The sequence below is a fragment of the Pseudophryne corroboree genome, chromosome 9 (genome assembly GCF_028390025.1).
Source record: "Pseudophryne corroboree isolate aPseCor3 chromosome 9, aPseCor3.hap2, whole genome shotgun sequence".
NCBI lineage: Eukaryota > Metazoa > Chordata > Amphibia > Anura > Myobatrachidae > Pseudophryne > Pseudophryne corroboree.
In genome coordinates, this window is record NC_086452.1 from 264,147,969 (window position 1) to 264,166,020 (window position 18,052).

An 18,052-nucleotide genomic window follows, 5' to 3' on the forward strand; every position below is an offset into this window, starting at 1 on the left:
GGTGGGATGGCCCAAGGACAATTCCATCTTGCACCTCTTATTTTTTTCTTCGCATTATGTGCTCTTTGGGGCCTAGTTTTTAAAACTGCCATCCTGTCTGCCACTGCAGTGCCACTCCTAGATGAGACAGTTGCCTGCAAGCAGGGGAAGCAAGGTGAGCATGAGGTGCCTCCGCCTCTGGTATTCTGCATGACCTCACTACATTGTGCAGAAGAAGTAACATGTCACAAAAGTTGACTGCTCCCATTCAGCCTTTTTCTCTCCTCTATTAGAGTAAGTCATATCGAGAGTTGCCCACCATGGCTGTGAATAACACAAAGCTACTGTATTTACATTTTAAAATGACCTACCAAAACTGCTTTGGGATGCTTATTTAAAGACAAGGAGGCGGCAGTTTCATGGAACAAGCCACATTATAAAACCCTTTAATAAAATAATTTCCTACAATCAATGGGTCTCATATGAGGATGATAACAACAGTTACATAAATTGGTGAGAGATGGTGATAAGGGGAATGAGGAGTTGGTCGTGTCAGGAGTAGAGAGGAAACTGCATCTAACAGATTTGTGACTACCATTAAAACATTACTTATTTGTCTCAATGTTATGAATCGCAAATTACGCCACACCATCCACATGGGTAGTGATGGCCATTGCTAGCTCTACCATCGATGGTCCACAGTTTTTAACCATCAGGTCTTAAGCCTTCGTACAATTGGCTGGAGACCGCTGGATAATTGTCTGGAGTAGTAACAAAATGCAGATGCAGAATGGCAAGACCACAGTTAACCGGAGTACAAATGTGAAGTACTAGGTATGCTCAGGGCTCTGGAGCAGATAGTAACAGGGATATATCAGCGTAGTAGTATACAGTCACTAGATGTAGACCTTAACCATCAGAGTAGTGCAAATACTAAAGTGCAGCATGATACGTAACGACTGGTGGTATTCAAAATGAAGAGAGAATAAGCAGAACTGCACCACAGCTAGAATGCACTGGCAGTGGTTAAACACAATGGCTCCTCCTGTTCACAGTAGATATCCACAGCTAGGGAAATATTTACAGCTACTAATTATTAGAGCAGCAGTAGTAATAAAGTATGAATCAAGAAAACCACAGTTGAAGTTCACAGCTGAGAAATATGTCAAGCTTGTACAGAATCCAACGTAGAAGTAGCAGTGGTAATTAGTCAGGGACTCCAGTAAGACACAGGTAGAATTCACAGCAGTTAATAAATGTACAGATTGTACACCATTTACAAAGAAGCAACTACTGTAAATCAAGGTTCAGCAATTCAGGCACATAGCTGAGAGAATCATATCAGGAAACACAGCTTGAAAATCAGGAACTGTTACTAAAGGCCCATACACATTAGACGATGTCGCTCTGTGAGCAACATCGTCTAACGTTTCCCCCTCCCGGGCCGGCCGGTCGGCGGCCGCCTGTACGCACTGAGCGATATGACCGCTCATATCGCTCAGTGACGTCACGCCCCCGCCAGCCCTGCATGAAGGTCGTGGACGACAGTCCACATCCTTCATGCATGCCTGACCGACAGCGACGATCGTTGCCGACCCGCGGGGCCGCGCATCGGTCGTCGCTGGCGGCATACACACTTAACGATATAATGAGCGACGTCGCTCAAGGAGGGGGAAAATGAGCGGCGTCGCTCATTATATCGTTAAGTGTGTATGGACCTTAAGAGCAGGGACCGCATGACAAAGCTCCAACAAGAAACTATCACCAGTACAGGAACATTGGGCTGACTGCCCTATAACAGGATCAAGGACCAATCAAAAGGCCAGGAATAGACCAGGCCCCCAGCAACAAGCAGCAGCCACAGCTGATTGGCTGCATGTCCGTGTACAGCATCCCGGCTGCTAAGCAACAGCCGGGACCAGGAAGCACTGTGGTCGTCAGGAGCCCTGGCTGCTAAACAACCAGTGGGACTGTCGGCCAGTGTGGCAATATAGATGCGGTGTCCTGGTCACTGGCAATGACTGGAACCCGAGACACGTCCATTGCTCATAAAAGACCTCTGGCATCGGACTGGCACTGCCAGTGGTCTGTAATATCTGGGTTTCATTATTATTGGCAAAAACCCCACTTGCCATCGTCCACAGTCCATTAATTGCAAAAGTCTGTGGTTGCAAAACCATTGATGGTCATCCCTACATCTGAGCCATCTTTTCCAGGCAAACTCCTGGAGAGGATCTCACTTAAGTTGGCAAGTATATTCTGGTGGTATTCAAGCACTGTTGGTTAGCCTATATTCTTTTATAAAACGAAAGACCCATGTTTTGCAGATTAAAAAAAAAAACCTTCCCTTAAGGTCATAGCAGTGTCTATGATAAGGAAGGGAACAGCAAGAGTGGAAAGTTCTGGTGATGAAAGTTGGTAAGCATTCTGTAGACAAAGAGGAAGACATATATTGTGTGCATATTTGTGCATCCATACAAGTCCCAGTGGTGCCTAATAAACATTTGTTTCATTCCACTATGCAAGAGAATAGACCACTGAGCCATTCAACGAGGGTTGTGGAGATTTCAGATTGCACCTAATGTCTAAGGCAGTGGTTCCCAAACTTTTTTGAATCACGGCGCCCTAGAGTATGAGAATTTTTATCACGGCACCCCTAGTCCAAAAGTTTCTAATTGGGACATTTATAAAAAATATGAAATTAAGTAAATGATGTTTATATGTCATACTTAGGTTCAGTTATGTGGTGAGGGACAAGATTTGTTCTGTTTGTACACATATTTTATGACTGGCAGCCACAAGTACTAGTTTTTAATATTACATGGATAATAAATATTTTGAATTGGTTCTGGACCACCAACCCGAGGCACCCCTGCAAGTGTCCCGCGGCACCCCAGGGTGCCACGGCACACAGTTTGGGAACCACTGGTCTAAGGTCTAAAACCAGCATCATACTGTGTGACATAGGTGAACAGTGGGACCAGTTAGATGGAATGTTGCAATTGAGAGCAATGTATTCTGAAAAAAAAAAAAACTATTTAGAGAAAAGATATTGGAGATGCCAGTATGCCATGTGTTCATTCTCTGTATATATGAGTTAATATATTTATTATGCATTACATATGAGGGTGGTTCAACAAGTAAGGTAACAAGATGTGTGTAATGTTCTCTATTACATTCTAATTTCCTGCCAGAGCAGGTAGACCACTGTTTCCTTTCACGCCCATTAGACTGCACATCAAGCCATACTGTATCAACATCAGTTGTAAGATGTCAAACATTGAGGTGCATAGTGTGATCAGATTACTATGTCTTCAGGGCACATCAGCAGCTGGAATTCATCACCAACTTGTGAAGGTGTACGGTGATAACATCATGTTACGGAAAAAGGTTTGGATTTGGTGCATTTGGTGGAAGCATGCAACAGTGCAGATTTTACTTATGAAGACTGAGCACAGATTAAGATGCATTTGAATATATGAGACATTAAAAAAAGTTGACTTGAATTACTCATATCACGGTTCAGTTTATGAGTAAATATAGCTACAGGCTTTACAGTGGTTTCAAAAAGTATTTAAACTATGGCAATTTATACATTATTTTCTTATATCATTTGAATAGATATATAAGAATAATTACCACTGATTATCTCAAAAATAACTTGAAAAACGTTATTTTCAATATTTTATTCAGGTCGCTGGAGCAACTCCTACAAGCTTCCATACAGCTGGATTGGTACCGGGCATGTTGTATACAATGGATCTTTTTACTATAACAGGGCATTTACACGCAACATCATTAAATATGATTTAAAAAACCGATATGTGGCAGCTTGGTCCTTGCTGCATGATGTGGTTTATGAAGAGGCCACCCCCTGGAGATGGAGAGGTCACTCAGACATAGACTTTGCTGTAGATGAGAATGGATTGTGGGTCATCTACCCAGCCATTGATGATGAAGGGTTCCAGCAGGAAGTGATAGTACTGAGCAAATTAAATGCAGTGGACCTCACCACTCAGAAAGAGACAACATGGAGGACTGGATTGAGAAAGGATTTCTATGGCAACTGTTTCGTTATCTGTGGCGTGCTGTACGCTGTGGACAACTACAATAAGAAAACGGCAAACATATCATATGCTTTTGACACTCATACAAACACTCAGATTGTTCCCAGGCTGCTCTTTGAAAATGAATATTCTTATACTACACAAATAGATTACAATCCAAAGGACCGCCTGCTGTATGCTTGGGACAATGGACATCAAGTCACCTATCATGTGATCTTTGCATATTAAGGCCACCTTAAAACTCTGCCAGTGAAATAGCAGGCATTTCACGGTCTATATGGTCCTCTATTTACAAGACAAACTTGGAATTTTACACCTGGATAACTGAACACTAAAATATTATCATTTTTATACTTTACACAGTTCATATTACGTACTGCAATGCTGGTAAATGAGTACTGAGCAACCATTTAATATACAATATTTTAATATACTGTATAAGGTTGTTAAACGTAAGTTTCTCACTATTAAAACAATTCTGTAAATGGATTCTAGGTACCAAAACATTACATGTACAAACATACAGTATTTTTAAAATAACCAGTTTACATGATTAATTTGCACAAATGTTTCAATATAATGTATTAGCTTATAATCCGATGCACATGCAAGTTATTGAATATTAATTTCAAAGTAAAACACACACAATACAATGATGTTCTTTATAATTCACGACAGATTCATATTAAATAAGTCCAAACTGTCCTAAACACTTAAATAAAATAGTGTGAGTGTTATAGCAAATATCTTTACTTCAGTGCAGACACTTCAAGGTGTAGGGCCAGGCTTACATATTGTCAGCAATATAGTTATTTGTTGTGAAACATACAGTATATATTAAAGCATGGAGCATAGACTGAACAGCGTTTCCATGTTAACATGTTCTATTTTCCCCTGTACTATAGTACAGCAATCATACATATTAGTCATCGATTAAATCTCAATATTTTATATTTTGAAAAAGGAATTTTAAAAAGGGACGACCTGCCTCTGGCAAGACTTGTTTAATTGCATTTTGATAATAAAATGTCAAATTAAATTGTTACCCACCTCAAACACTTGAACAATTTAAAATGAAAGGTATATGTATATTTTTTATATTCTTGCTGGAGGTGTATTATACCCTGGCCCCATGTGTGTAATAGCATTACTCATAGTGCCTTACAAAGCCCATTGAAAGTCTCTTTGTACAGTTAAACTTTGTATTGAAGTCTTCCATGCTTATACAGAACATTTGTAAAAGGAACATTTTTGGGCAGAAGATACCTGAGCACAATGACTGAATGTACTGTACTTCTTAAACAAATACCCAGACAATAATTTGATATAGCCACTTTTTCCATTATGACATTAAGGGGTTCATGTATCAAACTTTCAAGAGAAGTGGACCAGTGGTGAAGTTGCCCATAGCAACCAATCAGCTTTGAGATAGCATTCATCAAGTGCATTCTACACAATTATACGTAGAAACTGATGGTTTGCCGTGGCAACTTTTCACTGCTTGATACATCACTTCTAAGCCCTTTAGATTTTAGGTATACCCAGGGCCGGCTCCAGGCCTACTAGCACCCTGAGCGAGAAAATGTAAAAGCGCCCCCGCGTTCCTGGAAAAGTGGGTGTGGTCTCCTGGGAAAGTGGGTGTGGCCTTCTGGAAAAGTGGGCATGGCCTCGTAACTTTATATCATCAAACTATAAATATATTTTCCCCTCTACGCACACAATTAGCAGCCTTACACATAACAGCACAGTAGTGTTCCTTACACACAATGTCTCCAGTATAGTGCCAGATACACATAATTTGCAGTGCCAGCTACACATGACATGCCCCGCAGCAGTGCCAGCTACACATGACATGCCCCCAGCAGTGACAGCTACACATGACATGCCCCCCAGCAGTGCCAGCTACAGACATTATGCCCCCCAGCAGTGCTAGCTACACATGATAGTGTTCACTTTTTAGGGCAGGGTGCTGATCACAGGGAGGGCACATTTTTAAGTTAGGAGGGCAAATTGATGTACATACTATAATGCTTGTTGTTCCCATACCTATATGCTAAAGCATGGACAGTGCGCACCTAAGGCACGCAGCAAAAATTTAAGGACGTTGCTTCGTGGGGAAGGTGCGTGGCCACATAATAGTGGCAATTCGCATTACACCACACAGTAGTGCAGCTAATACACATTGCACCAGGTAGAACCTCCTATACACTTTGCGCCAGGCACAGCACGTTAGAAACTTTGCGCCAGGCACAGCACGTTAGACACTTTGCGCCAGGCACAGCATGTTAGACACTTTGCGCCAGGTAAAGCACTGAGACACATTGCCTAGCCACAGACGCCTAGCGGGAACACTACATGATATTCTCCCCAGCAGTGCCAGCTACACGTGACATGCCCCCCAGCAGTGCCAGCTACACGTGACATGCCCCCCAGCAGTGCCAGCTATACGTGACATGCCCCCCAGCAGTGCCAGCTACACGTGATATGCCCCCCAGCAGTGCCAGCTACATAAATGGCCACACAGTGCCAGATACATAAATGCCCCAACAGTGCCAGATACATAAATGCCCCCACAGTGCCAGATATGTCCTCACAGTGCCAGATATGTCCCCACAGTGCCAGATACATAAATGCCCCCACAGTGCCAGATACATAAATGCCCCCACAGTGCCAGATACATAAATGCCCCCACACAGTGCCAGATACATATATGCCTCACACAGTGCCAGATATGCCCCTAATGCCAGATACACATGTCCCATGCCCCCAGTGCCAGATACACATGTCCCATGCCCCCAGTGCCAGATACACATGTCCCATGCCCCCAATGGAAGATACACATGTTCCATGCCCCCAATGCCAGATACACAGGGCGCTGCTTCGTGGGGAAGGTGCGTGGCCACATAATAGTGGCAATTCGCATTACACCACACAGTAGTGCAGCTAATACACATTGCACCAGGTAGAACCTCCTATACACTTTGCGCCAGGCACAGCACGTTAGACACTTTGTGCCAGGTAGAGCACTGAGACACATTGCCTAGCCACAGACGCCTAGCGGGAACACTACTTGATATTCTCCCCAGCAGTGCCAGCTACACGTGACATGCCCCCCAGCAGTGCCAGCTACACGTGACATGCCCCCCAGCAGTGCCAGCTACATGTGACATGCCCCTCAGCAGTGCCAGTTATACGTGACATGCCCCCCAGCAGTGCCAGCTACACGTGACATGCCCCCCAGCAGTGCCAGCTACATAAATGGCCACACAGTGCCAGATATTTCCCCACAGTGCCAGATACATAAATGCCCCCACAGTGTCAGATACATAAATGCCCCCACAGTGCCAGATATGTCCCCACAGTGCCAGATACATAAATGTCCCCACAGTGCCAGATACATAAATGCCCCCACAGTGCCAGATACATAAATGCCCCACACAGTGCCAGATACATACTGTATATGCCCCACACAGTGCCAGATATGCCCCTAATGCCAGATACACATGTCCCATGCCCCCAGTGCCAGATACACATGTCCCATGCCCCCAATGCCAGATACACATGTTCCATGCCCCCAATGCCAGATACACATGTCTCATGACCCCAATGCCAGACATGTCCCCAGTGCCAGCTATCCCCCCCACCTGCCACCTGCAAGTCTGTCACTGCAAGTCTGCTCCTGAGGTTGAGGCTGCTGCCCGTGCTGCTTTTTAGCTGAGGGCGGGAGGAGAGCGCAGCGTGCGCCTCTCCTAGCCCTCAATCTCCGGCGGCCGCTTCAACTAGGCGCCCGCCCGCAAGCCAATCAAAGCTCGTGGTCCGGCAGCCAATCAGCCTCAGCTGCCGGACCGTGAGCTCTGGTTCGCTCACCGGCCGGCGCCGGTTAACGGGGGCGGGGGAGACAGACACTGCAGTGCTGCAGGGAAGGCTCCAATATGGCGGTCAGAGATAGCGGCGCCCATAAAGTGTGGCGCCCTGTTCGGCCGTTCTATTGGAACATGCCTGGAGCCGGCCCTGGGTATAGCACCTCTGCAAATCGCTTTGGAGATATGTTCACCTATTTGGCAGATTTGACTCATTTGGCTTTAACAATGCACTAGATTCTCAATTAGTGGTGAGTTAAGGACACTGATCAGGCCATACAAGGACATTCATCTCCACTCCAATGATTTTGGACATGTTCTTAAGATTACTTGCATTTATTGTATTTGTTCTCTTAATATTCTATGGAGCAGACTTACTCACATTCCCTTGCCGTTTCCTCTCAATTTTCTTACAGGTTCTCAGTCTAAATGAATGAGAAGTATAATGCTGCCAATATATTTCCCTATAAGGATTGTTTTCTTGGAGCATGAGTAGTGTTAGCACTTCACATTTTGGCCAAAGATCTTTATCTTTGTCTGATCTGACCACAAAACTTTCTTTCAAATCTTAGACGGATTACTTTCGGGCTATAAGGTGGTTTCTTTATTTTTTTTATGTAACCTTTTATAATTTTCCTACTAGATTTCCAAACAGGCCAGGGTTAGTCAGAGCACTTTCTATATTTCTATGACCTGTCTTTACTCTCAGCCAGACAACCCTGACAAGTTTCCTTCTTGCGCAAGTACTAGATTTTGGTGGACTGCTTTCCTAGTCAGTGTCTTGATACTGTGATGCAATAGTGCACATTGGATTAACCACGCACTGAGATTATATATCCTTTCTCAGTTTATGAATGTTTTACTTTTAATGTGCCAACATGGTACCCAGTGTTGAATTTTGAGGGGATTGCGATACAAGTAACAAAAAAAATTACATGAAAGAAATAGTAAACATGATCCTGCCCAAACATGTTTACAAAGTAAGAACCCTGACATTTTATCACATTATCTCAAAATGTTATATATTAAAAATATAAAAAATAGTAGTCACGCTATTTATGGATGTCATACGATACCTAAAGATAAAAGCAATAAACCTAAGAAATAAAATTGACACATGGAGTTGAGAGGGGGTATCCCAGAAATAAATATGGAATGTCCATATAGTCTTAAAATTATCTTTGATGGGACACATATACAGTTTTAAAAAAATATTCTATTAAAAAAAATAGCTGAATACATTTTTGGAACATATTTGAGATTTCAGTAGTCATTCACTGTTTCAGTGTTTCTCAAATCCAGTCCTCAGGCATTCTCACAGACCATGTGTTCCAGGTATTCTCACAGAATTACAAGTGAAACAATTAGCATCACCTAAAAATGTGTCGGGCGCTTAGGCTCTAGCTAGGAAATAGGAAAGCATGCCCTGGTAGGGTTCCCTGAGGGACGGATTTGCGAAACACTGCTCTATTCACTTCACAGACATTATCATTTCCTAAATTTTTAATATGGGGTACTAAATGATAACCAAGCTTTTGACGGGTTATTGCTGGTTGTGGCTCAATCTAAAAGGATTAATCCAGGTCCAGTAACTTGGGAATCCAACTTTGGTAGCTTGCAGAATTGATCCCGGGAATTACGCAGGATTGGTGGCAGAGGGAATGGGTAACCCGGGTCATCCAATCTGGACCCTGTTCACTGCAGCGGGAGATACTGTATGCATTCCAGACACAAGGAGATGTCATACCATGTGTGTGAACGGCACTGACCCGGGAATAACCCAGATTGCCACCATGGTGTGAAAAGGGGCCATCCCGGGTCTGACACAGTTTGGAACTGTGAGGTATTAGTTGTAAAACATCAAGATTAAAAACATCTAGATACTGTAATGTGTATTCTATAAAAAAAAATATATATATATATATATATATATATATATATATATATATATATTGTGCTTCCTTAACCAAATATTTTAGCTAGTAAATAAATAAAAAAAACTTGGAAGTGGAGAAAAAAGTGGCGATATTTTATAGAATTTGGAAGTGCAACGACTAAAAAAATTCTAAAATTAACAGTCAAGACAAAATTTACATTTATTCTTTTATAGAAGTCCTTCTAAGATCACTATAAACTTTCTAAAAATGTAAAATATAATTATCACAACCTGACCAGTGATCCCTAAATATATAGGTTTTATGCAGTAAGTGTCTAAATAAGGCTTTTTTCCCCACCACCTGCATGAACCTGGAGATGATACATAGAGAAGCATGGTGGCACAGTGGTAATCATTGATGATTCACAGCACTGGGGGTTTTGATTTGTATCTGTCCAGAAAACTATCTGTGTATTGTTTGTATCTCTTTATTGGGCCTTAAACTGGCGGGCCCTGGTAATGCATGGGGGCATGGCCTAATCATGGAGGTGTGACCATGCCCCTTTTTTTTTAAAAACTTGAAAAAAGTATTGATCATGTGTTGCAGAGCGGAGTCGACCTGCACAGGGGGCGACATGCTTCTCTCAGCCAGGAACAGATTCAGGAGGGGGTGAGATTAGTGCTGCACTCAGCGGCAGCAGCCTCCCTGGACCCACTGTAGCCCAGCACACAGCAGCGTTTGCTGGGCTGGGAAGAGAGGCTGCAGCCTGATAGGTATGAATGGGTGACGTGGACCCGGGCCCACACCAGTCCCCTCCAACAGGTACGGGCCTAGATAATTTGTACTGCTTCCCTTCTCGGCACCACTGTCTATTATTGTTTATCTTTTGTGCAACACGTGTGTGAATACGTGTGTGGTAGGGAATTTAGGATGTAAGCACCATTGGGGCAGAGACTGATGTGAATTATTACATATTCTCTATACAGCTCCAGGTAATATGATTGTTCTGGCCAATTAAATAATTAAAATCACAAGATAGCAAATATTTTGCACATTTTGACCTTCTATACTGTATGTATTGACAAACAATGCACATTGGAAAGAATGTACTTATCACTTGGATTCATAACTGGGATCTTCTAACTGGAAGATTTTAGCAGTATATTGCCCTTGTTTAACATTGGCAGGTGTTATGATGAAAGGAGTTGCTTTCATACTAATCCCGGTCTTCAAACCAACAAATGTAATACACATAGGAGTGTAAAAAGTCCAAACATCTACAGAACCTACACATCTGCTACAGCAACAGTTGAGAAACGCTAACAGACTTGAATACTTTTACAAAGCACTGTAAATTGAGCCTGCAAATCAAAACAGCTGGGAGGCCAGTCTTCTAGTAACATAAGGGACAATGCTACTGACATAAAACATTTTAAGATTTTCATGGGAAAAAAATACTGTAGGTCAAGAGACCATAATCAGCTGTTTACTACACGTAACATGAAAAGCATTGAATGTGGTTTGTAGACCTGAATATATCACATGGTCTTATACCGGGTTCACTACGGCTGACCGGCGGTCGGGCTCCCGGCGACCAGCATCCCGGCGCCGGGAGCCCGACCGCCAGCTTACCGACAGCTTGGCGAGCGCAAATGAGCCCCTTGCGGGCTCGCTGCGCTCGCCACGCTACGGGCACGGTGGCGCGCTACGCGCGCCACACTATTTTATTCCACGAGGGAAAATAAGTGTCGGTATGCCGGCTGTCGGGCTCCCGGCGCCGGTATACTGAGCGCCGGGAGCCCGACCGCCGGCAAACAGAAGACCACCCCTTATACCTATGGTTTTTAGGGTATCCAGTCAAATGGCTGACAGTAACCATATCAATATACAAATGTTGACACCACAATGTGGACATCAAAATGTCAACATGGTTCAAATTGTCGATGAGTTTACAAAGTAGACATTTGAAATGTTGCCATGTGAAATAGCGACACTCTAAAAGTGCCAATGATTACGGTAGGCTATGGGCGGGAGGGTTAGGCTGCAAACACAGCATGCCGACCTGCGAATAATATGATTTAAAGCATTTTGACAGTGTCAGTTTTAGAACATAAACATGATGTTTCACATTCTGCAGCCAACATTATTAGAATATTTAAGTCGTAACTACAGTACATCCCAGATACTTTGAACTTAAAAATATACGCAACAGTGGATCAGGATTATCACATATCTATATCAGTTGGCAGACATTATTACAGAATGCCAATGTCAGCCTCAATGAATTCAACAACCACTTAGCAGCAATATTGTGGAGCAGGACATGAAGACAAAGAAAATATTATATAAGGTGAATATGGGATCAGGATATTAGGAACAGTGCAGGAGAGACAGTTTTTTTTTTAAATGGAATTAGGATATTGTGAGCAGGGGAGGATAAATGTTCAGTATCAATGCACTTCAAGCAATAATTCATGCTATTTTATATCTGAGACTTCTTTATAGTAAAAAAGGGTAAGATTCAGTATTGAAAAGTCAATTCTTATCTGCACTAAAGATCTGCAACACTGTGACTGAGAAATATGAAAATGCTGCTGATGTGAAAACGCAAACAAAAACTACCAACATCAAATGAATGCCAGTGATTAGAAATGTACTGTACAATAACTGTTCAGTATTATGACTAGTACTGCGAGTTACAATGCATTGCCTTGTAACCAGGAAGTGTTACTGAAGCATAATTGTAAATATATGTGGAGCCACAAACATCCCAAAGTTACTCAGGTTTACAAAAGTAACCTAAAGTCTTGTGGGATAGAAATGGTTCAATATGTATTTATAGAGGCTGACCATAGTAGACAGTTTTCTTGAGATAGCTCTAGGTTTTGCATTAAATGCGCGGTTATCTTTTCTGAGTTATAAAAATTACATATTAACCTTTAAGATGGGCACATAGTATTGTTGTAGGGCATCAGTAGTAATAATCATAGCTTAAATATGCCATAATGTAATAATTACACCTTATTTCTTGAGAATACTTGTAAGGACATGTAACACAGTACCTCTTAGTTCAGTATACCTGTAACTAGTAACACTGTTTGTTAATTAATATGTTAAAGGAATTTTGTAATATTCAAACTGAAACATATAGAACTTTGACTGACATGGCATAGAATTGGTGTTTAACAAACTGGTACTAAATGAATTTCAGGTAAAGTGTCATCAAAATAATGGCTCATACCAAAGTGCTATTATAATTGTTTAATGTTTATTTTGTATAAATTGTAGAACAAAAAAAAAAGTTTATGCACATTTGCAGATTGTGGATCGGTCTGTTATATTGCTTCATTTTCTGTGATTTAATCTGCTTAAAATCTATAAAACATGTAGAATTTTCATGGTTTCAATTGTTTATTCTGTCATTTTACATGTTGTTTTTTGCTATAGAAAAAAAAAACTTTTCCCACAAAACATAAACAGGTTCAGCAATAAAAATGCTTAACAATAGATGTAAAAAGGTTCAGAAATAAGACTTGAACACCTCATGATAATAGAAAATTCAAAGATCTTAGTTGCAAATATTTGCAAAGATATGGTTAGGCCACCAGGCCGCGTCAAGGCTTCTCTCTTTTATATATTTATCCTGACTAGAAAGTGAAATATCCACCATGTACATATTAAGTCTTTAGAACCAAACAGATGTCAGAGGAGGGTGAGGGGCCTCCCAGTATCCCGTGAGTAATGCTTTCGCTGCACTGATAAAATGTTTAAGTAGGGATTTCTTATATCTGAAAATGTGTAGATCTATAAGGTCTAGCAGCCAGGATCTAGAGTCAGATAACATACTGTTCCAAACCACAGCCGTAGGGGTATATTGAATTATAGTCGAAAACTGCCGTCTGTCGAAAAGACGGCAGTTTTCGACATTTTAAGGTCGAATCGTGATTCGACCTATTCAATCCCAGCTGTTTTTATTCGACAAGTCGGGTAATTTGACTTGTCGAATAGTACGTGAATCGGCGGTATAGTTTTGAGTGATACCAAACAATTGTTTTTGTTAGAGGCGGTCAAATTTATTCTCTCACATAATTACTTCACATTTGATAATGAGTATTTTTTACAGATTCAAGGCACCGCCATGGGCACCAGGTTTGCCCCTAGTTATGCCAACTTATATATGGCCTCTTCGAAGACAGACATGTCTGGGGGGGGGGGCCCATTTGGGGCAAACCTGGTGTTCTATGGATGTTATATGGATGATATGTTTTTTTGTCTAGGAGGGGGATTTGTCATCTGCCACTAGTTTTGACACCACACTGAATCACAACACGTTTGGTTTAAAATTTGAGCACAGATACGGGAACTGACAAGAAGTCTCCCCGCTAAAGCCTCTTCAATCAGCCGCCCACGGAGTTACAACTGCGGCGCCTCTCCCCTCCCCATGCCGGGGCTCATCACCACAAATACAGTGCTATAAGTTCTTCACATCGCTGCCTTTCATCCCAAAGACATATAATTGGAGTGGTGGAATTACAGCATTTCCAAATTCTGCAAACTGTGGACTGTGATCTTTTCAGTGGTGTGCTCACTAATTGAGATCCTATGTTAATCGGGTAATATCCACTTTGTAAGAATATAGTTTTTACTACTGTTACTAATAATGATATGTGCTACTTTTTAAATGTTGTTATTAAATGCTTTTTAATATCATAAATTAGCGCTCCCTTGATAGATAGATAGATAGATAAATATATATATATATATATATATATATATAGATAGCGGTGTGGGGATCGGCACTCAAAAGTAAGGGTACTGGAATACTTGCTGCGGTGCCCTCTGTAATCCACAGTGGGATCCAATATGGTGTATAGCAAAAGCAGCGGCACTCAGCAGTCAGACGTAGATGAAGAAATTGCGTTTATTTACATCCTACGGCGTTTCGGGGAACAAGCCCCGTCTTCAGGGACAGACTTATTGTCTGTCCCTGAAGACGGGGCTTGTTCCCCGAAACGCCGTAGGATGTAAATAAACGCAATTTCTTCATCTACGTCTGACTGCTGAGTGCCGCTGCTTTTGCTATACACTATATATATATATATATATATATATATATATATATACAATTCAATTTTTTATATACATATGGTTACCTCTAAGATTATACTTTTTAGTAGAAAGCCTTATGTTATTTGTCAGGATGACAACAATATTAAAACAAAAGTCAAATTCTACTTTGGTGATCCCTAGCACTAATATATCATTACACATACAATATAAAGTTCATTGGCTTGTCAAGCTTCAATTGCCTTGTCCACGGAAAGGATACCTATTAAACACTAAAATCTTCCCAGCACTAGCGAGATTCATAGATGTTAAAAACTCAGTTCTTCCTCCCAAGGTCTGACAACTCCCGCCTACTTAAAGTTGCTTAAAACAGGTGCTCTGTTTGTACTGCCAGAAACAAGAAACAACACCAGAGCACTCAAAAAAGCTGCAACTGTGTATCTCTCAAATAGCTCCAAGTCATCACCCATAGAAATTGTATCAAAAGAAAATTCTGAAAGTGCTGTTGTAATGCTTTTAAGTGGTCACAATATTCATGTGATTTACGATTGCATCGCAAATGCAGGCAGGAAGTGGTATGTACCTCCTCCTGCATTTGCATTGTTAAGGACTTGCGAGCAGCTTTGCATTTGCAATCCTTATTGAATCAGGCCCAGTCACAATAAATTACTTTTAGCCAGTGTTGGACTGAGGCATGTATGGCCCACCAGGGGAATGCAGTGGTAGGGGCCCATGTTTAAAGGTGTGACCAGTCTACAGAGGGGGTGGGGTTTGCCACCTCATTGGTTTGACTAACCATTAGAGAATGCAATGTCTAGGCTCCTTCATAAATATCTAAAGTAAATTCAGATGCTGCATGCATGATAATGTATCAGATTAATAACAGCAATGCACTGTAGAAAATAAACCATAATCCAGTATAAGGTAACATATGTACTGTATAATGTATAATTCAAGTGCACAATCTGAAATCTGATTCCTAGAGCAGGAGCTGGGCCCCATAGGCAGTGGGGCCCACCGATGCTTTACCCTGTACCCCTGTGGGCCATCCAAGCCTGCTTTCACCAAACACTGGGTCATTCCGAGTTGATCACTCGCTAGCTAGTTTTAGCAGCCGTGCAAACGCTATGCCGCCACCCACTGGTGAGTGTATTTTAGCTTAGCAGAAGTGCGAACGCATGTGCAGCCGAGCTCTGCAAAAACAGTTTGTGCAGTTTCTGAGTAGCTCTGAACCTACTCAGTGCTTGCGATCACTTCAGCCTATTCGTGTCCAGATTTGACATCATACACCCGCCCAGCAAACGCCCAGCCATGCCTGCGTTTTTGCAAACACTCCCTGAAAACGGCCAGTTGACACCCAGTAACGCCCCCTTTCTGTCAATCTTCTAGCGTCTGCCAGTGCAAAGAAAATATTTGCTAGAACCTGAGCACAACCACAAAGGGCTTTGTACCCGTACGTCGTGCGTGCGCATTGCGGGGCATACGCATGCGCATAAGTGCCATTTTTTCACCTGATCTCTGCGCTGCGAAAATCAACAGTGAGCGATCAACTCGGAATGAGTGCCACTATCCTCAAAATGTATCTTTCTTTATATATGAATTTATCCTTCTATTCTCCACAATATCATTGCAACACTGTCTTCTTAGTAACTTCCATGAATTATGTAACAAATCAATATTCCACAAAAACGTCTCTTAGGACTTTTTTCCTCTAGAAATTTTTATTCCCATAAAATAGAAAATATTTTTTCTATATACGCGGTCTTTAAACATCAGACATGCATGATCTCCTTAATTAGCACTTTAAAGGATTTCAGCAGATTTTTTAAAAAGGGGCTCAGCAAACCTCTGGAATTCCTACACGTGCGACGATCTTATACATTGCAGGAAAGAAAATCTCCCAGGATCCCGCTATGTTTTCTATATTTTCAGTGTTTGGTGCTTGGGCGCACTTGAGACTGCTCTCTCCTAGCGGTATATAGTATAACCTAACCGCTTTGTCTGCTCCAGACACAGATGAACATTCTGCTAGGCTCTTGCCCCAGTTTTGGGTGCCGTCGTGCTGTACACTTGAGACTACTCTCTCATCAGCTGTGTGTCATGTAGTCACCCCACCACTTAGCCTCCTCCAAGTGCGAATGCACAATATGCCATGCTCTCACCTGGCATCAGGTACCGCCATGCTGCCGCTCTCCCTTATTGCTTGAAAGGGACTCGCTGCCTGCTTCTAATTCATTAACCGCTTTCCCCTCCCACCAATGCATTTCAACCCTATCATGGGTTTTTCAAGGCACCTGAAAATGTGTTGGCATGAGGTGAAAGTAGTTAAGTAATATAGAATCACTATCTTTTCTACCCATTCTTCACACGGGAGTTTCTGATTTTCACGGTTGTAAATATAAATTAGTGTAAAAATTTGGTAAATCTATAGAGCTGTAAATTTGAGACGTCTTAATGTAAGTTAATATTAATCCATGGTTGTTGGCATTACCTGAGGAGCGCCGGTAGCAGATATGGTGAAAAGTGACTGGACCATTTTTGTAGTTTATTAAATTCTACACACTGGATCTGCAATCCAAATTTTGGTCCGATTGTCCGAAGATCCCCCAATATTGTTTAGTTGGTGGTGCACCCAGAGTCAGTAGAGGAGAGGAAAGAAGACTCTTGTTTGGGCGTACTCTTTAGTCACAAAAAGCTGAATAATTTGTAAGATTAAAATGTATTTTATTAAGTATTGAATAAAACAATTCAGTTAAGTGTATCCAAAAGAACGAACAAACAACAAATAAAGGTTTAAAAATTCAATCAAAATGGTCCATTAATTAGGATATAAATAATTATTACTCCAATTAGTCATAATAGACTGGACCAGATGAGATGATAATAATAATAATAATAATAATAATAATAACAACAGTGATGACCAAATCCTGGTTCATTCTGTAAAGTCTCATGGGTGTGACCTATAATTAAATATTGTGAGACTCTCGTACCACGAATCAGAGGTTGCTGGCCTTATGGTTTCAAGGTTACCTGTGGATTGTCATGATAAATTATTACCAAACAAAGGGGTTGTCAATGGGTACTTAGTGATAGCAAAAAATGTCTACAGTATGTGTGCCAATATTGAAGGAGTAGATAAAAGAGATAAGCTGAGTGGTGAATCTGCTGTCAGCGTTAGGCACACAGCACCTCAATCCTA

At 41.6% G+C, this 18,052-nt stretch overlaps 1 protein-coding gene across 1 annotated transcript in view; it reads left to right on the forward strand.

The window, feature by feature from the left end:
* The window catches only part of OLFML2B (olfactomedin like 2B), a 296,438-nt gene extending 285,086 nt beyond the window's left edge, over nt 1-11,352 (forward strand). The window contains exon 8 of the mRNA XM_063940271.1: nt 3,673-11,352. Coding sequence (XP_063796341.1) covers nt 3,673-4,274 — 602 coding nt within the window. The 3' untranslated portion in view covers nt 4,275-11,352. The remainder of the gene's footprint in view (nt 1-3,672) is intronic.
* Nucleotides 11,353-18,052: the final 6,700 nt, after the last annotated feature.